Here is a 27667-nt window from a genome sequence, read left to right as displayed (position 1 = left end):
AGCTATAATCTTAAGACAATTGAAATTGTTTCAGCCTTGATATCTGTTTAGTAATGCCTTTAGAATAAACTTCATTGCTTTTGGTACTCTTTGTGAAGTGGATATTTAGACAACAATTATTCTGCACGGCTTATAGGCATGGCTCACCTCTCTCCACCACTGCTTTTACCCTCCTACTTTGCAGGATTCTCAGGCCCCAAACAGGTGGCACCCAATGCCGAGAGATGGTTGATGCATTCCATATAGTTCCAAATCTACTCACAGTTGATTGTTCTCACTTTGTAAACAAGAAAGAGACCCCGTTCAACTTTTGTCTGAACTTGGATTGCCTTGCCAAGTTGGAAAGGATGAAGAAAGAAGGTAGAAGATATTCGTTATGACTACGACGTAAGTGTCATTAAGGCATGTTAAGACAAGACTTCTCCTTCAAGAAAGTATATGTTGTCTCCTGTTTCTAGGAGGGGAAATGCCCTTTAACTCAAACCTCTTATCTGTTTTCATCAACTGTTTCCTTGTCAAATTGATGCCTACACCAAGTACAAAAATTCAGCCCATTTGATAACTTGGGATGATGATATTTATCAAGTTATATGGTACACGTTGTGACCTAACATAAAAGCTAGGCTAAGGTTTTTATTTGAAAGGTAAAGCTAGGATAAATTATAGACTCATTTACTTGTTACAATAGCCAATATAATTGGACTTGGTTATGCATTTTGTCTGTTTCTGAAAATTTTCACATGTTGCATAGCTATGTCTGAATATATGGGACGTGTTTAATTAATAATGAGCATGATCATTAGGCAGATTTAATCATCTTGCAGTAGATATAATATTTTTTTTTCCATCCCTATATCTAGGCACCAACCTACTGTGATAATTCAGATTATGAAATGATAATGGGGATATGGTCTCAAAATGACCTTTCTTGTAGGAACTTACAAGGAATCATAGGCATTAGTGAAAGAAAACTTGAGATGTGGATCCGAGCTTTAGCTGAAAAAAAATTGAAAATGAAAGTGAAAGAAAAGGAATCAATTGAGAAAACTTTACTTCACAGCACATCAGCCGCAATATTGGATGCTGAAATACCAACAACAATAAAAAATTTACCATTTAACATACGAACTCAGAAATTACAAATATGTGGCCGTCTGTGTCCTACATGACTAGTGAGATTGGCTAGTAGTAGCTTTCTGGCATTTATTCAACTGCTGCACTGGCAATCTATAAACTGAGGGTGACCATATGTGAACAGGAACTGCTGCCTGAATTGATTTGTATTTATTGTGTTTAATAAGTTCAAATGAGCTACACATGCATATTAATCTACAAGAAAGGTGCTATTCTTGCACACTAATACTTTATTAGAATGTTAGGTAGAAGAGAAGCTTTCAAAGGTTTTTTATTGATTTCCATGATCAATCCATGTAGAGCTGGTTCAGATAAGAAATAAAAAGGATTCGGAAATTCCAAAATGATCTGTCTAAACAGATGGATGGATAGTCCAACATATTTGGATTTATTTGAGATGCAGATGGAAATCTTAAACTTGAGTCAGGGTTTCGAGCTGCAACAACTCTACCCTTCAGGTATGCATTATAAGAAGGTAAGTTGAGATCAATTTTAGGCAAAAAAAAAAAAAAACATTAAATTGAACCTTCAAGCAAGCTACTGTGCAGATTTTCATTTTCTTTATTTCGTATATATCCTTGAGAAGAGGCTATAACCATAGGTACAAAATTATTGATCAGTTCAATTTTTTTCTAAACATAAATAATGGTGGTTGGTTATTGTTTATTAAGTGAACTAAATGATGTTGCTTAAGGAAATTGATATGTTTAGAGTGGACAACTACTATATTTAAGGTGAGATAAAGAAAAAGAATAATCTCACACTGATGGTTCTGAATTCAGTACTAAACCATGTGACTCTAAACTCAATAAATAAGACAAAACAAACTGGAAAACTGAAACTACTGAGAAAATGAACATTAGGCTTGTCAGTTTCTTGAAAATCCTAATTGATAGTCCTTCATTGTGGAAAATACTAGTTATTTCTTGTTTTCAACATCAATAGCTGTTAATTTTGACAAACTATAAGAAAAAGGTACCTTCGTGCTGCTCATGCTAATCTAAAAGCAGTGCTATCTGTAACACTGCTTGACACAAGTTTGAATATAAGAAGAAACGTAGCAGTGGCAGAAATGAGACAAAAACTCAATGAAATTTGAACTAACTTGCGTATTGGTTTCTGATATCATAATCTTGGATTGGAAATTTATTGGTTTTGGAGGACTTATGTCATTTTCTTGAAGTTGAATAGAGATCAGTCACCCTTTGCTTTAAATTAGGCAGTGAATATATGTATAAGACTGATCACCTAAAACATTAGATTCATCCATATGCTTTTATCATAGGTCTTGTGCATCCTCATGAAACTAGAAATAAAAAATAAAAAATGGATGCAGACATCCCTTATGTCAAAATGTTGCAAGTACAATACTTGGCTGGAAGTGATTGCCTAGAAAAAAAAACATTTTCATTCATGGAGAATGCAGATTAAGACAATTATCTTTATTGATGATATCGTTCACCTTAAATGGTACAGTATCATTGGTCTCATGACCCTTTGTATGAAAGAGATATTTTACACCCGTTAAAAATTGGCCATATATCTTTCAAACATAAAGCCCATCACATAATATATGTTGAAAGATAATGTAGACACAACGTCGCATTGGTTTTGCCTTTTGAGCTTCATCAACGGCCAAAGTAGCTGAGCATGCAAATCCGATGTTTACCCAAGAAAGTAAATCCATTTAGCTATATAAGTAAAGCTTGCTTAGGGCCTACTAGCAAAAACCAAAAAAAAACATAAATAAAATCACTCTTCCCCACACCAACCACCATCATCTCCTCCACAAAATATTGCTTTTGTATAAACTAGTATTTGCTGATCTTTAACAAAACTTTTTTTTTTTTTCTGATTTAGGTTGCATTTCATTTAGGTGTCATTTCATCTGTTCCCCCCACCAATAACTAAGCTCACCCTTTAATCCTACCACCTCTAGAACTTTGTTGGTTTTATATATAGACTGCTAGATTCCTGCAGCTCTAACCTGTTCTCCTTCCTCTCATTTGATATCTGTATGCTTTAAGGAAAATTGAAGATGCATATAAAGAAGGCTCACAAGGAGAGTTTTGCTTCTTGTGAGGAGTTCAGAGGCACAAGTCAGAGGTAGAAAATAAGGAGAAGAAATAAGAGGCACCATGGAAACTAACTGACGACTCCATCAGCTGCCTGTATTTTCTCATCGACCTGCTCTTATCATACCAATTTCAATTATTCTTATACCATCCACATAGCCACCATCACCAGCTGAAAAAAGCAGTAAGACAAATGAAGAGGCTAAGCAGCTCAGGCTCTTTTTCAGGACATGAAGGAAAAGATGTTAGCTGTTCTGGTATACAGGCCAACTTATTCTTATCTTTTCTTTCATGCTACCTTCTCCATTCTTGTAATTTAAATTCTTCTTTTTCATGTTGTATAACAGAAGAAGAAGAAAAGGAGAAGCAGGAGGAAAGATTTCAGTCCCTTCTTGTAAATGGTATGGAGGAGGTAGAGGAGGAGGAGCTGTGCTCCTATGGACACTCATCACTCGGAGAGAAGAAGCGCAGGCTTAGTGTAGATCAAGTAAAAGCTCTAGAGAAAAATTTTGAAGTGGAGAATAAATTAGACCCGGAGAGGAAGGTGCGACTGGCACAAGAAGTAGGCCTGCAGCCACGTCAAGTGGCGATTTGGTTCCAGAACCGCCGTGCCAGATGGAAAACTAAGCAGCTCGAAAGAGACTATGCCGTGTTGAAAGCACGGCATGATTCTCTCAAGCTCGACTACGATGCGCTCCGCCGTGAAAAGGAGGCCCTCGAAGGAAATGTAAGTCGCAAATTTTGGTTGCTTCAGCTAACCAACCCTGCATAATTCACTTTGTCTGATCCCCGATGGTTCAGTTAAAGGAGCTGAAGTCCGGGCTGGCAAGATCTGCAACGGAGTCGAAGAAGAAAGGCGCTGACGACGATAAAAAATCAGTTTTTGTCTATAGAGATGGCGCTTCTGACAGCGATTCAAGTGCGGTGTTCAATGATGAAACCAGTCCTTATTCTGTGGTGGTGCTGGAGCAGCACAGCTTCATGGGGCTCAATTCTCAGTGCTCCTCCTTGTTCGAGATCGAGGCTCAAGATGAGATGATGAACTACTCTGAAGTAAAATCCCTCTACGGAGAAGGTCAAGAGCCTTGTAGTAGCTTGTTCTCCGAAGAAGAAGCACCAAACCTCCCTTGGTATTACTCAGAACGATGGGAATGAACCACAGGATCGGGCAAGCACATGATATGAGATCTCATGTAAAAAAACTACTGTAAATGGAGCTAGCTTTGCTATAATCTCTACTTAGAAATGTGTACTGAAGGGCTTAGCTTTCCATGTTGAAGACAAAAGTAGGAGTAAAGGTCTCTCTTCTCTCTCTTGTTGGAGGAAGCAAAAGAATAAGGTGTTTAGTGTTGAACTCAAAAGTAGGACAGACGATAGTTTTATCTCTTGGTTTTGGAAGTGGATGCATTTTCATTTGTTTAACATGGTAACTGTCTCTTTATCAGTAACAGCCTCATACCCCCACTAGTAAATCTGGGGCTTTGGATTCCAGCAAGAATTTAGGTAGATAACAAAGATCTTTCCCACAGAAAACTAAGATCAGATAAACTATCAGAAGGTAAAAAAAAAAAAAACTTTGGGCTTTTGTTTTAGCAAACACTGCTTTTTATGCTCAGCTCCTTTTTCTACCTGTCTTATGATTCTCAACAATGTAAAGAACAAAGCTTGGCAGCCTTTTTGTTACTGTATTAAAGGGGGGAAAACACTTTCTTTTGGTCAGAAACATGCACAGCAGAGCAATGACATGTTGAGGTGTATGCTTTTGGATCCTTTCTGCTGTTGCCTCTGTGTCATTTTCTCTCTTAAGCATTTTTCTATGGCCGTGGTGCATGTAGCTTAGCAAAAGCAAAACAAAGAAAGTAGTAGAGTCGGGACCATCAATTAATGTCCTCGAGTGAATAATTTTAAACTATATATATTTAGATTTTTGGATCACTTGTTCCACAGTCCCTCGGTTGTGATGAGATCCAAACTGTTAACCAAAATGATAAATTATTTTTAATCAAAATTATTCTTAAAGAAGATTTTTTTAAAAAAACAAATTATATGAATTGCATCAACCTACTTTCTCCATGTCACTTCCATGTTTGTATTATTATTTTACTTTTTGTCATTTTGTCGAGTTGTAAGATGATGCAATCGACAAAATTAAATATTTTCATATCAAAAGGACTCGATTGAAATGAGTTTTAGTCGTCGAAGTAGTATTTGATATATAATAGAATGCATGTGCAACATGCTCCTATTAAAATATTGCAAGAAATGTATAGAATCAAAGAAGAAATTAAGTCAATCCCTTAACTAACTTTGCGTAAGCATAGTTAAAAAAAATGTAGTTTTAATTTGAAGACGCCACACAAATGAATAAAATTATTATATTTACTCATGTTCTTATGTAATGTCACAAATATATTGCTTCTTCTTTTTTCCTTCTATTTTAGCCTACTATTTTCTTAATATAAAAGGAAAATTTTGACTATTTTGGCATTGCTGTAGGTTTCATTCACAAATCACAAGGCAGCATTTTTAGCGCCTTACTACATCATTTTTTTTAAAAAAAATCTTTTCAAGAGAGTTTTTATAATTGAGGATGGCTACAGAAGATAAAAAAATGCTTAGGTTCTAACCTTAATTCGATGATTTTAAGGAAAATAATAATAATTTTGATTAATCTTATTGATTATTTTTAGGATGATTGGTTAGTTCTATGAAAGTTTTTCATTAATTATTAGGATAAATCGGGAAGTATATCATTACAGAAGTCTAACATTCTTTGATTGTACCCATCATTTGAAGTAAAAATTCTTACAAATACGTTATAATTGAAGATCGAACCGCAAGTACTTGGATGACAATCTAAATATCTTACTGCGATACCATAATCCTGGGGACTAATTCTATGATGTTAGAGATATTTGATCTTGATGTCCTAATTATTCTTCCTCTATTATATTATAGCTCGATGCTTCAAGCTTAACCTAAACAATAATTATGAAAATCTCATGTTGCTAACAATTATAGCTTTTGGGACGACAATTTTGCCTATTGCGTATTAATGGAGAAGAAGTTCAATCAAATTTGCCAACTACACTTAATTTTGCCTCAGTTTAGAAAAAAAAAAGAATTAAATCAAGAGAAAAAAAATCTAATTCTACAGTGGGATGTGAGGCCACCTACATGCACTTGATGTGGTGGGTAGTGTCAACCACAAACACCCATAAATGCTCTAATTTTGAATTGAAATGCCAACTAAATTCCTTTAAATTAAAATAATCCTTTGGAAGGCCAAATTGTGGAATTAATATATCCATGTTTTTGTTTGCTAATGGAAGCTACCTTTTTGTCACTAGTAGTGAACCACTTGATTATCTTATAATCATAAATTGGTCTATCAATTGGTTTTGTTTTTTTTTTTCAAAAAACTTCTTTAAAATATTTTGCTTTTCATTTATTTTTCTTCCAAGCAATGTCCTTGGTTTGGTACATGTCTCACTTTTCAAAGCTGGATTCCTTATGGTGCCACAAGAAAAAAGAGAAAGAGACATCACAATATTCCATGAAATTTTGTGCAACAATTGGCAAATTAATTAATTAGATGGATATGTATGCATAAGCCAGATTAGAAATTGATGGACCATGACCACACACACTGGACCTTATTTAATTATATTTATTGCCATCCACATGTCATTTTCAATAAATCAATGATACAATTATATATTGAAAAATACAAATAAAGAATTATATATATATATCTAAGAGAGAGAGAGGGGGGATTGCATTTTAGTTTTTTTTACTTAAATAATGGTCAAAGTCTTCATTGGTTGAACAGTGAACAAAAGTAGACAAGAAGTCATTAAGGATGCATGGTCAAACATATCACTATTGATCATTTGTGGAGGCCATTGTCAAAAGACTTTAAGTTGTCAAGGTAGTGAGATTTCAGAATCAATAGTCTTTAACTAAGATTGAACTCTCATACTCTTTCTTCATTTTCATTTTTATGAATCTAAAGTCTCGAGTCGATTTATTTGGTTCATCTAATCATCAAATTTTCCATTGGGTGATGATGTCTCTATCATTTTAGTATCTTTTCTTTCTTGTCTTTTAATGGTTTTAGTTTACATAGAAATTTAAAGGTCGAGAGTACCATGTAGATTTGGTTGCTTGGATCGCCACATTCACTTACCACGTCATCATAGCAATCCTAGTCATCATGAAAAAGGAAAACATCTTTGATTCCTTCTCATCAAAACAATCCAAATCACCGTGACAATGAAAAACACTCATCAAAAGGAATTTATCTCTTAGTAGGGTTTCAAATTGAGTGTTTGATACCACTCATGCGAATATGCATTCTTTTATATATTAATGTTTGCAAAAGGTCATGAGGAAATGACACCACTCATGCTATATGTTCACAAAAGCTTAATCAGAACCAAAATAAATTCGTATTAGCTGAGGTATATGAAATGCATTATAAGATCAAATCTTGTAGCCCCTAAAACCAAAGTTTGATCAATGAAATGAAGTTTTTACTCAATTAAAAGGCATCCAGGACTATAAAAGTTACTCCAATTTTAAGGATTGGCTTGTTAAAAAAAAATGGCGACTTATTTTGAAAAGAAATAATATGACCTCTTTATTTATTTACCTTAATTGGATGTTTAAAGTACTGCCGAACTTTTACAACTAAATCTGGTAAGTCAGTTGCTGTCGGTTTCGTTATTGAAGCAGTGAGATCTATTAGAGTATTTAGTTAAAATGTCACCAATTAGTCGATTTGGCGTCCCTTTATGTTATGCTCTGTATGGACCTCTGGTCACTCCATTGACGGTGCAGATTAAAGAAAGCCATCCAGCCAAGTCTGACACGCTGTTGAGTACCAAAAGCTTCTTGCCTCTCCAGGGTCAAAAGATTTTTCTGCGCAATAAAGCTGCGAAGCAATATTGTACCTTGGCTATCAGTTTGATTGCATTAATACATTTGATGTTTGCATGCGTAAAATCGTTACTAATATCTGCTGATCACAACTAACAAACGAATAGATTCGGAAGACCCATCATTCACTCTCTTTTTTTTTTTTCTTGGAACTAGCAATTTAAGGATTGTTAAAAAAACACTCCAAAGTGTTCACTACCCACAACACACGGACGTGTGCACCGCACCACCGCTGACACGACAACGATTCAGAATCATACTGATTCTCCGGAAGCTCGATGCGGCTACTGTACCTGCGTCGCGGCCTTTCCCTTCCCTGTTCTCCCCCCTGTTCCCCTCCGCCGCATTCCGCTCCCTCCTTACGCGCCTCCCCTTTAATCACCAGCGTGCTATTCTCTGCACGTCGTCCTTCCCGAGTCCCGGCATCTCCCCCTTCAGGTACAGCGCTCTGAGGTCCTCCCTCGCGTCCCACCCACGCCATCCCGCCCCGAAGGGGAAAATATCCAGCATCCGGTCCACCACATTGAAGACATCGGATAGGCTCCGCTGCTGGCTGAACGGATCCAGCGCATCTGCGACAAAACACTGAACCTTGTCAGACGAACAGTCACGTGCGGGATAATCATTAGATGACTAATTTTAATCTGAGCGAAAGATCTCCTAAGACGGTGGGGAAGAGGTCCCCATCCCGACGAAGGCGGGGGACGGGGGCGGCATCGCGGCGGCGGGCGACGTCGATGCTGCGCTCCCCCCTTCCTGGATTCGACGAAGCAGTGAAGGAGCGAGAGAGAGCGGTGACCGCAGAGGTATTTTACCTGTGAGAGTCGAGTCGAGTCGAGTCGAGTTATATCGCAGTGATGGGCTGCCCGCCGATGGTCTCTCGAAGCCTGTCCTATGTAAACTCGCCCAGGAGCTCATCTTTGGATGTTGGATCAAACTGTGCCGACGCGAACAATAATAAATAAACAACCAATTGAAGTTACAAAACCACATGAAAACATGCAAAGTGCATTACTTACACATAAGCTGCGTTAGAAATGGAATGCAAGGGCTCAAAAAGTCTAGATGATCATTAGTCAATAATCATGTCGCCGCATCTTAGTGAAAGAGTGGTATCTGGAACTTGTCTGACAATTATCTGCTGCTTCGAGTCTTGCTTTGAATAAGCTGAAAGACAAGTTGCATAAGGATTGAAATATGAAAAGTGAATTGCACTACGCGAATGCACAACAAAAAGATACATTACATGTAGCAAATGTTGCACCTGATTCAGCATCTTCATATTCTGATGTGTGAGCACTGTTGGGGCTATCAGTGCCAATGATTTGTGAAGGTGGTTGAATTTGGTCATCTCTATCTCTTGTATGGCCAAGACTTGTTGAACGGCTGAGACTTGGTCTATCCTGAAGACCGTTGCAATACGGTGGGTTATTTATATGGCAATTACAAATAAATTAAAGCATGCATCGACTGAATTTATAACATCATAAATTAACTAAGTTCAACATGACTTTCAACATATATGGCCCACGATGAGTAAGATGCCCATTTAAGACACTCTAGAGCTTAAGAGGGGTTATTGGGTTTGGTCGTCACATCTTCAAGCCATCTGCTCCAAAAAGCTTATGACCTTTGTCATAGATCTTCAACATTGGCAGGCTGGAAGCTAAGGAAACACGAAATATTTATACTGATTGGAGTTTTCATTTGGAAAATATTTTGAAATAGGTAGCTCCCAGTATTTGGGGCATATTTGCACATACTATTATGTTAGTGGCCCTTTTAAAAACTCTCTTATGGATATTACAGAACAGAAATGAAGCTTTTACTTTGTAACCATTTTAGCATGGTTGAGTCAATTTGCCGTTGAGAGACGTAAATGATGAGAGACAGACATAAATGATGGGAGACAGAGTATTCAAAAAGATAATCTGGTCCGCTTGATGTCAAACAATAGCAGTTTGGGTAAAACACACAAGCCCAGGTTCGAGGGTTAACACAGACTCGAGATGAATTCGAGTACCATGATGAATCTGTAATGCATCATGCGTGTCAGATGGGAATTGCTTTGCTTCGGGATTCTGGTTATTTAGTTGCTAAAGTGCCTACAAGTTGCCACAGCCCATCTAATTGTTAAGGCAACAACTATTTTAAAAACAGCAAGGCTAAAACTATTTGAGAAACAGCAAGGATAACAGAAGAAAAGTGGAGGTATCGATGGGTTCGCTGATTGTCTACTTTAGTAACTATTTTGAATGATGTTCAAGCAACTCCTTGAAAAAAAAAAAACTATTATGATTAAAGGCTGCAAGTAAAAAAGGAGCCTTAGCGCAATGGTAAGTTGTTACTTTGTGACCTAAAGGTCACGAGTTCGAATCATGAAAACAGTCTCTTGCAAAATACAGGATAAGACTGTGTACAATAGATCCTTCCTCATGATCCTGTATGGCGGGAGCTTTGTGCACTGGACTATTCTTTTTTATTAAAGGTTGTAAGTAAATTATCTAATTTATGTTCGAGGATGGATACACAGGATGAGCCAGATAAAAAAAAATTCTCTATCTAATAATAAAGTAAAAAAAACACGTAAAATGCAAATATATAAAAATAGGAAAGTGACTTACAACCTTGACTTCACGATAATGGACGAGAACAATGTGCATGAGATCACTGCAACAAGAAATAAAACCATAAATATCCAGTGCAGTTAAAAAATTAAAAACAATAGCAATAATGAAAATATGAAGGCTTCGTTAGCACAGATTCCACAAAGGCAAAAAAGGTAACAGACATGAAAGCAATGAATGCCGAGTATAGAAACACGAATGCCATAACACTGGATTACTGGATCATAACAATTTCCAGGAAAAAAGATTGCATGGACTGATGGACTGGGCGTAGGAGAAGCAAACTAAATTAAGTTTAAGTTTCTATCTTCAGATTAGTCAATGCCAACATATATCTTTTGCAATTGGTAAGGCATTGTTGGTTTATACAATGAACCTATAAAGTTCAATTGTTCAAAAATGGGAAAATATGACACAAATTTTTGTTACTAACTCTGGAATCAGTCTGGCCCTGGGAGATTGAGTTTCAACAACCTAGGTATGCACAATGTTTGGATGATTTTGATACTTATACCCAAATAATTCAATGAAAATCTAAAGCAGGTCTTTTACACATTAGTATTGATAAGTATAGATTTTAAAATAAACATTGAATTCTAAAAATAACAAAAAAATTTATACACCATTTCTGCCATTTACTGATGAAGCAGAAAAGTAATCATGTGAAAATTAACCACAAAAATGGAAAAGAGAAAAAAACAGTGTTGCAGCGTAGAACTATAAAAAACACATTTAAAACTTACTCTTCCAGCATCCAATAACTCCGCCTTTGAAATTTTTCGTTCTCTTCGCCGTGAGCATAATAGCAATGAAGCATATCAACACTTCCAACCTGGAACCACATCATAAGTTTGGTTGACTTCAAGAAAAACTTCAGGAAACTGATGATAAAACATAGCTATCCTTCTATGAAGAGGAGCTACTCCAGGTAAGTACAAACTGAAAAAGTTTTTTCCCCCGATAATTTAACAAAAACTCTGAAATACTTCTCATTTCTGCTACATGTGATACAGCTTCATGTTATGGTCCCGAGTACAAGATCGAGTCGCATGTCAAGATCCGGATCCGAATTTGATCATGCAACACATAAAGGGGAAGGGAGGAGGAAAGACTCGTACTAGACAGAGTCCAATTACTCAATTTATGATCCCGAGTACAGTATCGAGTCATAGGTCAAGATCTGGATCCGAACTTGATCATGCAACACATAAGGGTGAAGGGAGGAGGAAAGACTCGTCCTAGACAGAGTCCAATTACTCAATTTTTTCTTCTTCACTTATTAATAATACCACTCCTTATATAAGGAGTCAAACATGACACGATTCAGAAAAGACCAACCCAAAAAGAAACAAGGAATCAAAAATAGAAAAGCTAATTAGGTCATTATTTGTTTCTACTATAGCAATAGTTAAATTAGGTCATTATTTGTTTCTACTATAGCAGTAGTTAAATTAGATCATTATTTGTTTTCTACTAATTAGGCAATAGCTACTTTATTTCTACTATAGTATTGCTAATTTATTTCTACTATAGCAATAGTTAATTAGGTAGTAGTTAATTTGCTTCCAACTATAATGGCGTCCAACAAAGGCGTCAACCTCGGCGTCTACATCATCACTCCCCCCTTGATGCTGAGCTTGTCCACGAGTTCAAAAGAGGGGTATAACGCCACTAATAGCATGGAGGGAAATTTCCGAATCCACTTCCCCCTCTTCCTCACCTTCCCTGTCATCAGCAAACACTTCAATCCAAAACAGGTGCTTACACTTGTGACCCGTGGAGTAAAACTCACCACAGTTAAAATAGAGGCCCTTGGTTCTAAGTTCTGCCATTCTCGACACGGGTCAAACGCTTGAAAAATGAAGCAGGTGGAGCTCCTTGCTGATGTCCCCCCCCGTTGTCTTGATCTTCGCCAAAGAAGGCCTCCACTACTGGTGTTGAACTTGGTTGTGGTCCCGCCCTAATTCGTATGCAACAGCCTCCCTCTTTGATGACGTGGATGCTAAGGTGGACGTCTTTGTTGGACGTCATTATAGTTAGAAGCAAATTAGCTACTGTTATAGTAGAAATAAATTAACTATTACCTAATTAGTAGAAAATAAATAATGACCCAATATAACTACTGCTATAGTAGAAACAAATAATGGCGTAATTAGCTTTTCTATTTTTGATTCATTTATAGGTTGGTCTTTGACTCCTGATATAAGGAATGTTATTATTAATAAAGGGAAAAGAAAAAAAAATGAGTAATTGAACTCTGTCTAGGATGAGTCTTTCCTCCTCCCTTCCCTTTACGTGTTGCATGACCAAATTCGGACACGGATCTCAACTTATGACTTGATCCTGCACTCGGGACCATAACAACTTGGTATCAGAGCCAATCATGGGAGACACAGATCCTATCACATCCAAAAAAAAAAAAAATGTAGATCCGCTACATTAACGACCCCCCTAGTATCAGCCCCACGGATATGGAGGGAGGTACATGCATGTACACAGGCGTTAGGTGCATGGTGGGATAAACCCCAGGTCGTCAATTCATGATAATCGACCCCTGACCATTATGCCAAAGATGTCATGCGCCCATCGTCTGTGCTAGGCCCTGGGGGCAAATCCTATCACATCCAAACTTGATGCCTTCATGGAAAGATTGACCTTGCAACAGTAAATTTTCATGGAGCAGATTACCTCCCGCCAGTGAGGACTAGAGGAGCAGATGGTCAAGTTATCCCGTACTGTTCAAGAGACAAAACGACGACCAATGCCCACCGCAAGCACCCCTACTAGCGTGGAGTGTGACCCTTCCAAAGCCTCGGAGGTCAGACCTGAACCGCCAATCAACGACACCCTGGTTCCACAGTACTCGAAGATGGAGTTCCCCACCTATTCTGAAGAAGGAGATCCACTAGACTGGATTAAAAGGTGCAAAATATTCTTTGCCAACTAAAGGACCACAGAAACCGACAAGGTTGGTCGTGTTGCCTTCCACTTGGTAGGGGAAGCCCAACTTTGGTTTGATCATATGGAACAGGAAGAGTCATGTATGACTTGGAAGCAATTCAAAAACCATTGTCATATTTGCTTTAGACCGCCTAAGAGTAACAACCCTCTGAGAGAGCTAGAAAATCTAAAGGAGACAGGTAGACTACCAGCAGCAGTCCCAGTCCCACCTCGCCCGAACCTCGGGCCACAACAACAAGTTGACTTGTTCACTACAGGGTTAGTCGACCTAGGCATTGCAATGAATATGGTCAGGGCATTAGAATGGAAGTCATGCTTCCATCAAGGCGGGGGACTGCTGCACACAAATTGCGACAAGACCATAACCAAGCTTAACACCAGAGGCCCTCCTTTAGAGAAGACCAAGACAATGAGGGGCATCAGCAAGGAGACTCTTCAAGTGTCTGACCCGTGTCGAGATGGCAGAATTGAGAGTCAAGGGCCTTTGATGAGTCCTACTCCACAGGTCAGAAGTATAAGCCTCTGTTTTGGATTGAAATGCCTGATGATGATAGCGAAAGTACGGAAGAGGGGGAAGTAGATTCGGAAATTTCCCTCCATGCTATTAATGGCGTTATACCCCGCTTTCGAGCTTGAGGACAAACTCAGCATTGAGGGGGGAGTGACGATGTGGACAGCGCTATAGCTGGAAGCAAATTAGTGTTGGTGCAATATCCCCTAGGTCAAGGTTGATCAGGTTGACTAAGCTTGAATTGGCTCAAGCTTGAGTCTTGATGTTTTGGTTTCGATGTTTGACAATATATGGAGATTGCAAGTACAATCGTCCGATTGGGGAGATTGTTGACGCAATTTCTCTCTGGTCAAGGTTTGACCAATTTGATGTGAAGAAAAGTCAAGTAGGTCAAAGTTGACCGGATATGGGGAAAGTTCTAACTGGAGGTTAGACAAGTGAAAGTCCTGGTGAGTGAAGCCAGGTAGTTGGAAATTCTGATGAGTGAAGCCAGGTGAAAGACCTAGTGAGTGAAGTTAGGCATGTGAAAGTCCTGGTGAGTGAAGCCGGGCAATAGGAAAATCCTAGTGAGTGAAGCTAGGTGAAAGTCCTAGTGAGTGAAGCTAGGTAGGTGAAAGTCCTGGTGAGTGAAGCCGGACAATAGGAAAATCCTAGTGAGTGAAGTTAGGTGAAAGTCCTAATGAGTGAAGCCAGACAGATGGAAAGTCCTGGTGAGTGAAGGCTAGACACGTGGAAATCCAGGTAGGTCATGGAGGACCGGACACCAGGTGTTGGGAAGTCCAAGTGGATCATAGAGGACTGGACACTTGACAAAAGACGGTAAGTCCAAGTGGGTCAAGCTTGACTGAACACTTAGCACGAGGAGAAAAGTCTAAGTGGGTCAAAAGATTGACCGGACACTTGGTGAAGAAGTCTCAACAGGTCAAGGTTGACCAGATGTTGGGTTTAGGAGCCCTAGACTTTGTTGGAGCAATCCCGATGGTCCGTGCGACCATGTATTTTGGTGTTTGGGGTATTTGATATGTGTATTTGAGTTGTGCAGGTTTGCAGGATACACATATGACTCAGGTTAATGGCTTCGGGTTCGGTGAAAGATGAAGCATCCAAGGGACTGTGGACAAGACAACAAAGACAAGGGCCGAGGGAAGTGACTTCGAGGCATACGCGAAGGATGACATTGGGGACGAGCCACGGGCTTGAATGCATCTGAGGGACGAGAGCCAAAGGAAGTAGGCTTAAAGGCAAGAGGTCAAGACTACAAAGAAGCGTCAAGTGAGTCGTAAATGTAAGGGTCCGAGTGTTAAGAGATTGTACTCGGGTACCAGTCGACTGGTGGTTTCATCAGTCGACTGGTGTAGTCGATTGGACAGTCGACTAGGAGCGAACAGAATGCTTCTGTTCGCTCGATCAGTGTGGAGCAGTCGACTGGTATTTTTACCAGTCGACTAGTATCGAGCCGTTGGGATGTAACGGTCGAATCTCCACAGAGGACAGTCAATTGACACTTTCACCAGTCGACTAGCAGGCGGGGTTTTCTAACCCGCAGCCTATATAACCAAGCCTGGAGAGCTTGGTTAAGGCCGACAAAATTGGATTTGATTAAAGTCTAATTAGTAGTCTACCAATGCTCAAGGTTTCCCTTGTGTCGAAGAGGTCTTGGTGAGTTTGTGGTGAGGTTTCTCCACCCACAAGGAGGTTTGAGCTAGCCGGAGTTTCCGGAGACTAATCCACCGATGGATTGAGAGATCGTCCACCTTACAGACAGTCGTGGAGTAGGAGCAAGTTATCTCCGAACCACGTAAATCGACGTATATTGGTTTGCATTTCCTTTCTTATTCTTAGTCTTTAGTTTTCGTATTTGTATTGTTTGTATTCCGCTGTGCTAACAAATACATAGGAAGCGATTAATTGGGGGCACGACTATTCAACCCCCCTTCTAACTAGCCGTAACATCCCCTATAGACTTAACTCGAGCGAGCTAGGGTCGGTCAATTTGATCAAGTGACCAAATTGGACCAAGCCCAATCGATCAGCTGATCGATTGGGCACAGTGCTACGACAAACAACATCCCAATCGATCAGCCAATCGATTAGGAGCCTTTGTCACGGGCACATAGAGCAGCTCAATCGATCGGGCGATCGATTGGGCACCACCAATCGATCGACCGATCGATTGGAGCAGGGATTATCGCGAGGAAGCAAGCGTACAGAAACGCGCTGAATCGATTGAGCGATCGATTCAAGCCTCCCTAATCGATTAATCAATCGATTGGGATATGATTGTTGCGCAGGTTGCAGGTTCTGGACGGCTGGGATCACTGGGATCTGACGTGACAATCGATTGGGAGCAAGCCCAATTGATTGAGAGTCCTATAAGCACCAAATATAAAGTCGTTGCACACTTTCTTCTTTGCAAGAGTTCTCCCGATCTTCACACGACTTCTTCGACTACTCTCCGCCAGTTCTTGGAAGCTCTTGGAGACAAGACAACGAGCTATTCACCCCCCGGCTACAAATCAACCCTAACAATTAGCTACTACTGTCTAATTAGCTATTGCTATAGTAGAAATAAATTAACTATTGTCTAATTAGTAGAAAACAAATAATGACCTAATTTAACTACTTATAGTAAAAATAAATAATGACCTAATTAGCTTTTCTATTTTTGATTCCTTGTTTCCTTTATGGGTTGGTCTTTCATGAATCGTGTGAAGTTTGACTCCTTATATAAGGAGTGTTATTATTAATAAAGGGAAGAAAAAAAATTGAGTAATTGAACTCTGTCTAGGACGAGTCTTTCCTCCTCCCTTCCCCCTTACATGTTGCATGACCAAGTTCGGATTCGGATCTCGACCTATGACTTGATCATACACTTGAGACCTGTGGCTCTAATACCAAGTTGTTATGGTTCCGAGTGCAGGATCAAGTCACAGATCGAGATCCGGATCCGAACTTGGTCATACAACACGTAATTACTCATTTTTTTTCTTCTTCACTTTATTAATAATAACACTCCTTATATAAGGAGTCAAATATAACACAATTCAGGAAAGATCAACCTATAATTAGGTCATTATTTGTTTCTAATATAGCAGTAGTTAAATTAGGTCATTATTTGTTTTCAACTAATTGGGAAATAACTAATTTATTTCTACTATAGCAGTAGCTAATTTGCTTCCAACTATAGCACATCCAACAAAGGCGTCCATCTTGGCGTCCACATCATCACTTTCCCCCCGCTCCCCTCGATGTTGAGCTTGTCCTCAAGCCTGAAAGCGAGGTATAACACCACTAATAGCATGAAGAGAAATTTTTGAATCCACTTCCCCCTCTTCCTCACCTTCTGTGTCATCATCAGACATTTCAATCCAAAACAGGCGCTTACACTTGTGACCGGTGGAGTAGGACTCATCCCAGTTAAAACAATGGCCCTTGGTGCACCGTTCTGCCATCTCGGCGCAGGTCAGACGCTTGAAGAATGAAACATGTGGAGTCTCCTTGCTGATGACCCATGTAGTCTTGGTCTTTGCCAAAGGAGGGCCTCCACTGTTCGTGTTGAGCTTGGTTGTGGTCCCGCTCCAATTCGTGCGCAACAACCCCCTACCTTGATGGAAGCATTGCTTTCGTTATAATGCCCTTGTCATATTTCATTGCAATGCCCAAGTTTTTAGGCTTTTGCAGTTCGATGTCGATACAGAGATCTTCGACTAGCCCTGCAGTGAACAAGTCAACATGTTATTGTAGTCGGAGGTCCAAGGTCTGGGCGAGATGGGACTGGAACTGCCACTGGTAGTCTTTTACCACGCTTGTCTACTTTAGATTTGCTAGCTCTCCCAAGGGTTGTTACTCATAGGCGGCCCAAAGCGGATATGACAATGATTTTTGAATTGCTTCCAAGTCATATCTGACTCTTTTTGTTCCATCTGATCAAACCAAAGTTGGGCTTCCCTTACCAAGTGGAAGGCAACAAGACCAACCTTATCGATTTCTGTGGTCCTTTGGTTGGCAAAAAATTTTTTCACCTTTGAATCCAGCCCAGTGGATCCCCTTCTCCAAATAGGCGGGGAACTCCATATTCGAGTACCGCAGAACCAGGGCTGCTTGTAGTGGGCACCAACCATTATCTTGTCTTTTGAACAGTACAGGTTAACTTGGTCATCTACTCCTCTAGTCCTCGCTGGCAGGAGGTGACTTGCTATTGCGAGGTCAATCATTCCACGAAGGCATCAAGTTTGGATGTGATAGGATCAGTGCCACCCATGATCGGCTCTGATACCAAATTGTTATGGTCCTGAGTGCAAGATCAAGTCACAGGTCGAAATCCGGATCCGAACTTGGTCATGCAACACGTAAGGGGGAAGGGAGGAGGAAAGACTCGTCCTAGACAGAGTTCAATTACTCAATTTTTTTCTTCTTCCCTTTATTAATAATAGCACTCCTTATATAGGGAGTCAAACATGATACAATTAAGGAAAGACCAACTCATAAAGGAAATAAGGAATCAAAAATAGAAAAACTAATTAGGTCATTATTTGTAATCTACTATAGCAATAGTTAAATTAGGTCATTATTTATTTTCTACTAATTAGGCAATAGCTAATTTATTTCTACTATAGCAGTAGCTAATTTGCTTCCAACTATAGTGACGTCCAGCAAAGGCGCCCACATCGGAGTCCACATCACTTCCATAGCTTCAGTGAAGCAATGCATGAAGCAATAATATCATGATGTAGACTCTACACGTGGTAGCATGGTTAGGTGCATGAGGCAGCTTATTCCTCGAAGGCATCAATGAGTGATTGGGTCCATCGAAATAGCATTATTAAGTATACCTAGATATCATAGACTGCCCTCTAAAAAATATATCCATAAGTCTGCTCGTGACAAAGAAAACAGATTTTCCAATCTCTGTTTGTTAAAATCAAAAAGCAAGGATTGCACACTACTATTTCCTCCCCTCGCCAAAAATGAAAAACAAATGGAAATAGATCATTACAAAATTTACCTACTTTTAGTCTCTCATGAGCTTCTTTAACCGTTTTCCCATCCTTTTTCTTTCTCCAGTTATGGCCATCCTTTCTGAAGTATCTTAACACTTTTCGGTCAAATAGAAATAGGGATCCACCTAAAGAAAAAAAAAGGAAGATAGTTCTTCAACATAGAATATACTAAACAAGATGAGAAAAAAGGTCAATGTGTGAAAATAGCAAGAAGGTTTCTCTCTTGCAATGGTGGCAACCTTCCTCATGAGGGGTTGGATAGATCCTTGTTCTTCTTTAGGTGCTGATCCTATCTACATGAGTCATGTAAGGAGAGCTTGTGTTAATGGATTGGATGATCACCAATCACTCAAGTGGGAAGGATTTTTCCAATCCTGTTCCTCTAATGAATTAAGATATTCAGGCATTGTTAAGGAGGATTCAGAAATCTACCACTTGTGTAGTGATTTTCTCTAATGCAAATCTGGTGAAGGCTGGAAAAGGTATGAAGTTTATATGGGAAAAAAATTGGGAAGAATTCTTGCATTGGAGTCTGTTAGTGCTATGCTCTGTTTGGAGATTGTGAGAAGGGCTGATGCTTGTGCACCCTTGAAGCAAGGTTTTATGCTTTCTTTTTTGAGACCGATGATGATTGTAAGGATGTATTGGTGAATGGGCATTGACTTATAAATGGTAGGGTGTTGTCCTTTTTGTTGTGAAAGCCTTGTCTTTAATCTGTGGTTAGGAAGATTGATGAGGTTCTTGTTTGGATTCAGTTTCCTGATCTCCCTATTGAAATAATGAATAGGGATGTCCTGCCTTTATGAGCTATCGTTGTTGTCAACTCAATAAAATTTGATGGTATCACTGCTCCAGGGAAAAGGCCAAGTTTGTCTGCATTCATTGAAGCTTGTGGGAAGAGATTTTTATTTTTCCATTCCATTGCTCATGAGAATGTTCCTAATCTTTGTTATGCCTATGATGAACTTGGTAACTGAAGCAAAGAGATAAGTGTGGAGAGAGGAGTTTTAATGGGGATACTGCTAAGGGTTCACCTGATGGATCAAAAGAGGGCTCTTCTAAGGAGGATGCAGAAAACTTTGAATTATATAGGTCGTGGGTGTAGAAAGCCAGAAGAGCATGAGGGAGAAGGCATTACCTAAAGCTAACTATGATATTTGAATCAAAAGGCTAATGCCTTTGCAATATATCAAAAGGCTAATGCCTTTGCAATATTGCGTAACGATTTAGATGAGGAAGATAGGATCAAGTACTGTGATATGGATGGTATGGGTGTTTCTTAGGAGTTAGATGAAAATGTTGTTACATTTATAGAGTTTTATCTCTATTTGTCTGATGCTTGATTTTTCTGCTGGGGGTGTACCCAAGGCTACTTCTTGTAGTACAAAGACTAACGCATTTGCAGTATTGGGTGATGATTTAGATGAGGTAGAAGGGCTCAAGTAAGGTAACATGGATGGTAAGGATGTTGTCTTAGATGGGTTTGATGTGAATATTGTTGATGATTTAGATATGGAAAGGTTCGTTCTGTTGGTGATGGTTCAAATGTTAATAAAGTTATTTCTGTTTCTGGGAGTTGATATTTCTGTTGGTGTTGTTATTAGTGAAAGTGCTGTAAGGTTTAGTGGGATACTGAATTACGAGTCAAAGAAGGATATTGGAGTTTGTAAGGGGTAAACTTCAGAGTTGGTCCTGTGAAATGGGAATTTGTTAATCAGATTGATTTGCTAGATTCTGAAGGTAAGATATAGTTACAGCTGAAAAGTTGAACTTTGCGGTGTACAGTCAGATTAAGAAGTCATTGGGAATGGATGCAGTTGCACTTGATTTCAATGGCCCAAGAGGATAGGTGTAGATCTAGTAGCAAGAATGCTCCAAAGCCAAGGTTGATAAGTGAGATGCATTTTTTTTTTTTGGTTATTTTCTGGTAGGCAGAATAAGTTAAAGAAGAAGGTCTTCAGTGATGTGTGAGGTGAGGCTTACTCTTTAAAACCTACAGATTTAAGCATATTCAAAATTCACTTATTGGTGCAGAGGCACATCCATTCTGCATAAAATATCAATTAATATATAAAGAAATGGCATATACTTGACTTCATACTCTGAGGTTTATTTGGAGGTTCTGGTGCTATACGAAATTTCCTATGGTTCTGAAGTATTTCACAGATTTCAGCAGGGCGTAGCCATCGATGTTGTGCTTCCACAAGTAATTGCTCAATATCTGTATATCCGCAAAAATTATCTCATCAGAGGAAAACAATAACAAGAGAGAAGTATCTACAGGAGGATGAAAGTAAAGAGTTTGCTCAAGAAATTAGATTGTGCTTAAATCCATCCAAGTCCCTTCTTAGGACGTAAGAAATTTGTTACAAAAGCATTTATATAATCACAAGAGAAAAATAGCTGCACAATAATATTGTCTGTATACCAAATAGACAAGTTCGTACTGTAAGTATACTAGGATTGTAATGCTCCCAATGTACTTCATGTCCATGGTATTGGGATTTCAAAGCATAGAAAACTAGGACTCCAGCTGCAAACATAAATATAGCTAAATATTCCTTAACAAATAAAACAATGAATTATAATTTGAAATCGACAAATTATTTAAAAAGATGACCAACCATAGAATGACTGTCAAAGAGAAAACAGGAGTGATTAGATAATATAGTTACAGGCCTTACGTGGTCAGGTGCTCACCTAGTCGCCATGATTGAAGTCACCTAACATGATTCAAGGTGCCTGATTGATTGCTTATCTATTTTAGTGCCTTTTGACACTAGCTTATTAACAAAAATATCCAAAACTTTGATGTGCATATTGAATATGCCAAAAATTTCAATCTTAAACCAACTTATGAACTTTCAAAATTGTAACAACGGCTTCCAATAGCTGTGTAATCATATTTGGATTAACTAAATCAGTTTTCCACCCGTGCACAATTAAGAAAAGCCCAAAATATAGTCGATTACCTTGATGATCCGGAATACTATGTATCCAGCTATCCAGCTAAAGCAACAATATGTTTGTAGTCCACTTATATGGCAGCCAACACAGTAGCACTTGGGGTTCCATTATTGATAATCATAAAGTTCAAGTCGAAATTCACTACAAACAGATGTTTTGGAATCTGTTACAAACCTTATGGGTCAGGATACATTCGTTGATTAACCATATTGAGTGTTTACAATAACCATCATATTCGATGATTGCTTCCCTTGTCAAATTAAGAGCACTTCTACATTCCAGCTTACCATACCATAATACACGAGCCTTAATCCGAATTAACCATCTGATCCAACCATTCAATGCAATATAGTGGAGAATGCACCACATATCCAAAAGGTCTAAAAGTTTACAGCGAAGAAATAATAATCAATGATTCGTCAGATTCTATCAAAGAAGAAAATCTAAGGTGTAGTAATTCTTTATTTCCTATACCTTTTTAACATTTAGTTGATTGCAACTAAACTACATTCACATCGATTTCGTCTCGAGGAAATAGAGCAGAGGAGAATAAAAATCAACTGTGGCACGGAGAAGTAACCAAACGAAACTTATACATGAAAAAACAAATATACAATTGGATACAAAGCCAGGTCAACAGATCTACACATGCATACAAAATAAGTAAGAAAACAAAAACTGGGCCAAAGATAAGAAAAAGAGTAAAAGCACAAAAACGTAAAACCTCTCACCAAAAGATGCATTCGCTTCACCACGCCGGACCCCTGCCATATCCATATATATCCCCGATACAAAAAATCACCAGAATCCTAACTTGTAGATTCTCAAAACGCCATATTTACCACCGTCTAAAGGAATCAAAGCGGCAGATCTGCTCAAGAGGTTCCGAGAATACAATCAAACCCCATTTGCTTCCGGAGCTATATAAGGGGTACCGATCGCGCGAAACTTCTCGGAAGATCACCGATTAGGGCCCAGGGGGGCGATAGCGAGATACTTCACAGCAACCGAGAGCGACAAACGGAGCGAACCTTCGAAGAAGGCGATCAAGGGCGAGCCGCCGAGTTGGAAACGGGATGCGACAGCGGGAGGAATACATTTCTTCGATCGAAGTCGAAGCCCCCCTTTATTTATCAAATTAAAGGAAAGAGACCTTTCCCCGATTAGCATATTTTACTGACGTGTCGTTGAATAATTCCTCCGACCAGTCCTGTTGTACCCCGCACTGCTGACACCGTCTTCTTATTCGATGTGATATGGGTCCCGCAGTGGGACCGACTTGGGATCCTACCTACGCCACTTTCAATGATCCGTAGAACAATCAACCCTCTCCGACTTATTAGCACAAACTATTCTCGGAATGAAACATCTGTCCGTTCGTTTTTGCGGGATCTGGATGAAATCAGGTGTGATGGACGGTCTGTAATCAGTGGAACGAACCGGGCTCATCTTGGTTCAATCTAGAATCGACGCAATTAATTCGGCCGTCGTCATTTCACAGTTGCTCATTAATGTTTACCGTACGACTAAAAATGTTATTGAATAATTAATTTGGCCGTCGGCAGCTTCTGCGTCTGATGAAATTGAACGATGTTGTGAGGTGGACAGAAGAAAGGAAAGTATTTAAAAATTCTACGTAAAAATATTTAATTCGTGTGAAAATGACGGCTCAACTAAATTATTTTTATGAGAAATTGGTAGAACTTAGCTGTCACTGTCTTCGGGATGGCCTTAAGACAATCGAAGAACCTTTAAAAAAAAAATCTCCAGAAAGTGAATATATAATAGTATAAGGGTTGAAGATTAAAATCTTTTGAATCTAATTAAGTTACTATTCAAAGGCCTCAAATAAATCCATTTTATTGTTTTTGATTAATCCAACACAAGGCCTCAAAACAGAGAGGCAGCCCAAATCTAACAAAATCCAACACAATAATAGCTCATGCAAGTCAAAAGTTTGACATTGTAAACGGTCAAACACCGACCAAAGTCAGATCAAACATCGTCTAAAAATTGTCAACGCCACCACCATCCATTGCATGGCTGCCTCCTCTTTTGTCTTCCATCTAGAACCACCAGCTCCTATTGCCTGCTCCTCCTGATCCCTCCTCCGCCTCACCATGGCGGAGCAGGCGGCCGTTCGGCCCTGCAGGCCGCCCCTGCCCCTCCCCGCCGCCGGACTCTCGCCCCACCACCACCCGACCTACGTGGTCCAAATCCGCAAGGATCAAATCTACCGCGTGCCGCCGGCGGAGAACGCCGCCCTCGTCGAGCACTACGTCAACCAGGAAAATTTTCGCCGCCAACGCCATTGCCGCTTCCTCGGCTTCCTGGAACGCCTACTCCCCGTCTTGCTCCCCTTGCTCCTCGTCACCGCCGCCGTCGTTGCGTTCTTCGCGGCCGTCAATCCAAGCACTCCCACGTTCGTGATCAAGTCCCTCGCCATCAAGAACGTCTCGCGGTCAGTAACAGAGTATGATTTCGCGGTGAGCGTCAGCAACCCAAGTAACAGAATCGGCTTGGCCTATGCCGGCGGCGGTCGTGTTGCCGCCTCCCACGACGGAAAAGAAATCGCCACCGGGGAGACCTCGGGGTTCTACCAAACGCACGGGAAGTCGACGGACCTCGAAGTGGTTCTTCGTGGCTCAAACAAAGCCCTGAAAGCATCCGAGAAAGGTCTTCGGATCGAGCTGGTGGCTAATTTCTCGGTGAATCCAAAAGTTGGAGGCCTGGAGTTGTGGCGTAGGAGCTTGGCGGTGAATTGTGATGTTAAAGTTACAGAGCTGGACAAGAACAAGAAGGTGCGCATCTCCTCACAAGACTGCAGCAGCAAGCTTCATTCTTGAGGAAATTAAGGATTCAGACACAGATAAATTAAGCAGTGAGTGATGTGTGGGAATTCTATAGTACGAAGAGTCAATTTTTTCCCCTAATTATTAATTTCTATTCTTATTTTTTGAATAAATCTAAAGTCTTTTACTGCATTTATGGTTAATTAGCACAGAAGTTCTTCCGTATATATATATATATCACGTACTAAAAAAATTAAATAAATAAGGATTCCGTATTCAGGGAATATAATAAATAAATAAATTTTATATAAATAAATTTTGTTTACAAATTAAACAGTTGGTCTAACAAATTCACCGGCCGCATCAGTTAAACAAGTCTAATTAACCCAATTAATCCAATCAAATAATTGGGTGGACCAATTGGCTTAGTCCAATTGATCTAACGGCTTGACTATCTCGTTCAGAGAATTTAGGGATGAAAATAAATTAAACGATTTGCGAGTTATTCAGAGCTCGATTCGGTAAAAAGTTCATTCAAGTTCGTTCGTTAGCTTATTGAGCTGAACTTGAGCTCGATAATTTTAGTTTTATCGAACCGAGCTCGAGCTTAAGGATATTCGACTTGTGAACTCACGAATATGGTTGTTTATAAGCTCGTTTAATGGGCTCGAGCTCGACTCGTTTAAAGAGCTCAGGAACATGTTCGTTTATATATAGGCTCGTGAACTTGGGCTCGAGCTCGACTCGTTTAAAGGGCTCGAGAATACGTTTATAAGCTCGTGAACTCCAGCTCGAGCTCGGTTCGATTAAAGGGCTCGCGAACATATTCAATGGTGTGTTAAGTTTGGAAGTTTAATGTAATATTTTGGAATGTTCGGAGTTTATATTATTTTAGTTGTTAGGTTTGTTGAATATTTATTCAAATAAGTTTTTGAGTTCGCTTAACAAGCTTGCAAAATGAGCTTTAAAATGAACAAAAAAATGAGCTCTAAAACGAGTCCGAAATGAACTCGAACTTACTTAATAAGTTAGGCTCGTTAATTATGATAATTGAGCTAATAACAAGCCGAGTTCGAACTATTCACGAGCTTAGTAATTTCAAAATGAGCTAAGCTTGAGTCTTATGATAAAAGTTTGATTCGAATTCGAACTTGAATTCAAGTTCAAGTCAAGCTCAAACTCGAATATAATTTAAACGAATCGAACTCGAGGTTAATATTGTTTCACTCGATTCTACTCGTTTATATCCCTAAGAGAATCTAATTCATGCAGAAAATCTAAACCGTCTTGATTGACATATTTAGACCAAGCAAATTTATCAATCTAATTATTCTAATTGAAATATCTTGAAGTATGAATAGAAAAAGGAAAAAAAAACTTTTTTATATGCATTTAGTATATCTATTCATAAAATTTAATTTTTTATATTTATTTTTATGATTAAAGATATAAATAAATACATTTTAGGAATAATTTTTTTTTTAATCCACAACATTTTTCGTCTATTGGGTAAATTTAAAATATAATTTATACACATAGTTATCTGAAGGGCATTCTGCTCATCAAGAATAACAATTTTCTCAAGCTCAAATTTTATTTTTGAAAAATGATCCATCTAATTACTCTACCCTCTCACGCTCAAATTTTCTGCTGAATCAAAAATAAAAAAAAAATGAAACTAAAATATTAAAACAAGAGGAAAAAAATTATAAAGTATGCGACGAGAAGGTCGACCATGGCCACTAGAGGGGCGTTGAGCTTTGGAGCTTCAGATGAATGAGGCGTTTGTGATGCAGCTGGTGATGGAGTAGGAGCTAACACTTGTGATGCAGCCGGTGATGGAGTACTGGGAGATGGCAGCAGGCTGCTGGGGGTTGGAGATGGCGAAGAGGGTACTGCATATGATGATCCACAGACATTTTAAAAATAACATGATTAATTAATTATAGACTTGATTTAAAGCAATTTAATATGATAAAATTAGACTCTACTAACGTGGAGATAGAGACGGCGATGGAGAATCTGCATCTGTAATCACAAAAGTAACGAGTTATGAATCATGAGAGTAAAAGATAAAAGTACTCTATATATCCAAAAACACACCGCTGCAGTCGATCTTAGCTGCCTTGACAGAGCAAGCCACAGGGAGGCCAAGTACTCTCGTCATGTTTATAGGCACATCATAGTTTAATGCCTCTTTGAGTGATTTGCATAGGCAAACTGTAGTGCTCCCTTTGATAACGCTGGCAATGCCGATGCAGCATGCCTTGCTTGGTCGATCAACGATGCTACCGTTGGCAATATACGACAGGCAATCTATCACGCTAGATATAATGTCTGGGCAGCCAGATGGTGGTTCCGCAATGGTACTGGCAGTGGCGTCGACCGTGCTGATCATGATAAAGATGATGGCCACAAGACTAACAGCACTCCTAACTAAGTTTGCCATTGTGATTGTCTTAATTAATTCCGAGATTAAGTCAATTGAGTAGATGCTGTGTATATCATAATATTTATAGAGAGAGGAATTGTTAGCCGATTGACTTAATCATTGCCGAAATGTGAGGATCGATCAATTGATGGTAAAGGATGAAACTTATCCTGTGAACTAAATCCTATCAGTCAAGGGCTATATGTGCATATTAAAAGGAAATGTAAA

At 39.2% G+C, this 27667-nt stretch overlaps 5 protein-coding genes across 9 annotated transcripts; 2 read left to right on the top strand and 3 right to left on the bottom strand.

The window, feature by feature from the left end:
- Positions 1–3088: 3088 nt before the first annotated feature.
- LOC122029635 (homeobox-leucine zipper protein HOX13-like) lies at positions 3089–4653 on the top strand. Its single transcript, XM_042588706.1, has 3 exons — positions 3089–3466; positions 3557–3936; positions 4011–4653. Exons 1-3 carry the CDS (start codon positions 3403–3405, stop codon positions 4362–4364), a joined length of 798 nt encoding a protein of 265 aa, XP_042444640.1. The 5' UTR covers positions 3089–3402; the 3' UTR covers positions 4365–4653.
- A 3505-nt stretch (positions 4654–8158) lies between these two features.
- LOC122028797 (calmodulin-binding transcription activator 2-like) lies at positions 8159–23334 on the bottom strand. Of its 5 annotated transcripts, none has more exons than XM_042587701.1 (9): positions 22948–23334; positions 21339–21470; positions 19259–19374; positions 11521–11609; positions 10775–10820; positions 9397–9553; positions 9170–9317; positions 8966–9087; positions 8159–8722 (listed from the first exon to the last, which is right to left on the bottom strand). In XM_042587701.1, exons 1-7 carry the CDS (start codon positions 22991–22993, stop codon positions 9223–9225), a joined length of 681 nt encoding a protein of 226 aa, XP_042443635.1. In that variant the 5' UTR covers positions 22994–23334; the 3' UTR covers positions 8159–8722; positions 8966–9087; positions 9170–9222. The 5 variants fall into 5 exon arrangements, with proteins under 5 accessions (XP_042443635.1, XP_042443636.1, XP_042443638.1 ...); XM_042587702.1 differs by having other exon boundaries at positions 10778–10820; positions 22948–23331; XM_042587704.1 differs by having other exon boundaries at positions 9415–9553; positions 22948–23330.
- Positions 8529–9068, bottom strand: LOC122028937 (heat shock 22 kDa protein, mitochondrial-like). Its single transcript, XM_042587910.1, has 3 exons — positions 8966–9068; positions 8818–8906; positions 8529–8735 (listed from the first exon to the last, which is right to left on the bottom strand). The coding sequence occupies exons 1-3, from the start codon at positions 9066–9068 to the stop codon at positions 8529–8531; spliced, it is 399 nt and encodes a 132-aa protein (XP_042443844.1).
- A 1002-nt stretch (positions 23335–24336) lies between the features above and the next one.
- On the top strand, positions 24337–25062 carry LOC122028936 (NDR1/HIN1-like protein 13). The gene has a single exon (XM_042587909.1). It carries the CDS (start codon positions 24337–24339, stop codon positions 25060–25062), a length of 726 nt encoding a protein of 241 aa, XP_042443843.1.
- A 1714-nt stretch (positions 25063–26776) lies between these two features.
- Positions 26777–27457, bottom strand: LOC122028935 (non-specific lipid transfer protein GPI-anchored 31-like). Its single transcript, XM_042587908.1, has 3 exons — positions 27108–27457; positions 27004–27036; positions 26777–26903 (listed from the first exon to the last, which is right to left on the bottom strand). The coding sequence occupies exons 1-3, from the start codon at positions 27455–27457 to the stop codon at positions 26777–26779; spliced, it is 510 nt and encodes a 169-aa protein (XP_042443842.1).
- Between the last annotated feature and the right edge of the window lie 210 nt (positions 27458–27667).

Source organism: Zingiber officinale, chromosome 10B (genome assembly GCF_018446385.1).
Source record: "Zingiber officinale cultivar Zhangliang chromosome 10B, Zo_v1.1, whole genome shotgun sequence".
Classification (NCBI taxonomy): Eukaryota; Viridiplantae; Streptophyta; class Magnoliopsida; order Zingiberales; family Zingiberaceae; genus Zingiber; species Zingiber officinale.
The sequence above is the reverse complement of the archived record's forward strand: the minus strand, read 5'-3'. Positions and strand labels throughout refer to the sequence as shown.

Coding starts and splice junctions, on each gene's coding strand:
- LOC122029635 (XM_042588706.1), top strand. CDS start 3,403: ATGAAGAGGCTAAGCAGCTCAGGCTCTTTTTCAGGACATGAAGGAAAA. Junction 3,467..3,556: donor AAAAGATGTTAGCTGTTCTG/GTATACAGGCCA, acceptor GTTGTATAACAG/AAGAAGAAGAAAAGGAGAAG. Junction 3,937..4,010: donor AGGAGGCCCTCGAAGGAAAT/GTAAGTCGCAAA, acceptor CCGATGGTTCAG/TTAAAGGAGCTGAAGTCCGG.
- LOC122028937 (XM_042587910.1), bottom strand. CDS start 9,068: ATGAGCTCCTGGGCGAGTTTACATAGGACAGGCTTCGAGAGACCATCG. Junction 8,907..8,965: donor ACTCGACTCGACTCTCACAG/GTAAAATACCTC, acceptor CGTCGAATCCAG/GAAGGGGGGAGCGCAGCATC. Junction 8,736..8,817: donor ATGGGGACCTCTTCCCCACC/GTCTTAGGAGAT, acceptor GACAAGGTTCAG/TGTTTTGTCGCAGATGCGCT.
- LOC122028797 (XM_042587701.1), bottom strand. CDS start 22,993: ATGGATATGGCAGGGGTCCGGCGTGGTGAAGCGAATGCATCTTTTG. Junction 19,375..21,338: donor ACCTCAGAGTATGAAGTCAA/GTATATGCCATT, acceptor TTTTTTCTTTAG/GTGGATCCCTATTTCTATTT. Junction 11,610..19,258: donor AAGCTCATGAGAGACTAAAA/GTAGGTAAATTT, acceptor ATGTGGTTCCAG/GTTGGAAGTGTTGATATGCT.
- LOC122028936 (XM_042587909.1), top strand. CDS start 24,337: ATGGCGGAGCAGGCGGCCGTTCGGCCCTGCAGGCCGCCCCTGCCCCTC.
- LOC122028935 (XM_042587908.1), bottom strand. CDS start 27,457: ATGGCAAACTTAGTTAGGAGTGCTGTTAGTCTTGTGGCCATCATCTTT. Junction 27,037..27,107: donor AAGATCGACTGCAGCGGTGT/GTTTTTGGATAT, acceptor TTGTGATTACAG/ATGCAGATTCTCCATCGCCG. Junction 26,904..27,003: donor ATCGCCGTCTCTATCTCCAC/GTTAGTAGAGTC, acceptor CATCATATGCAG/TACCCTCTTCGCCATCTCCA.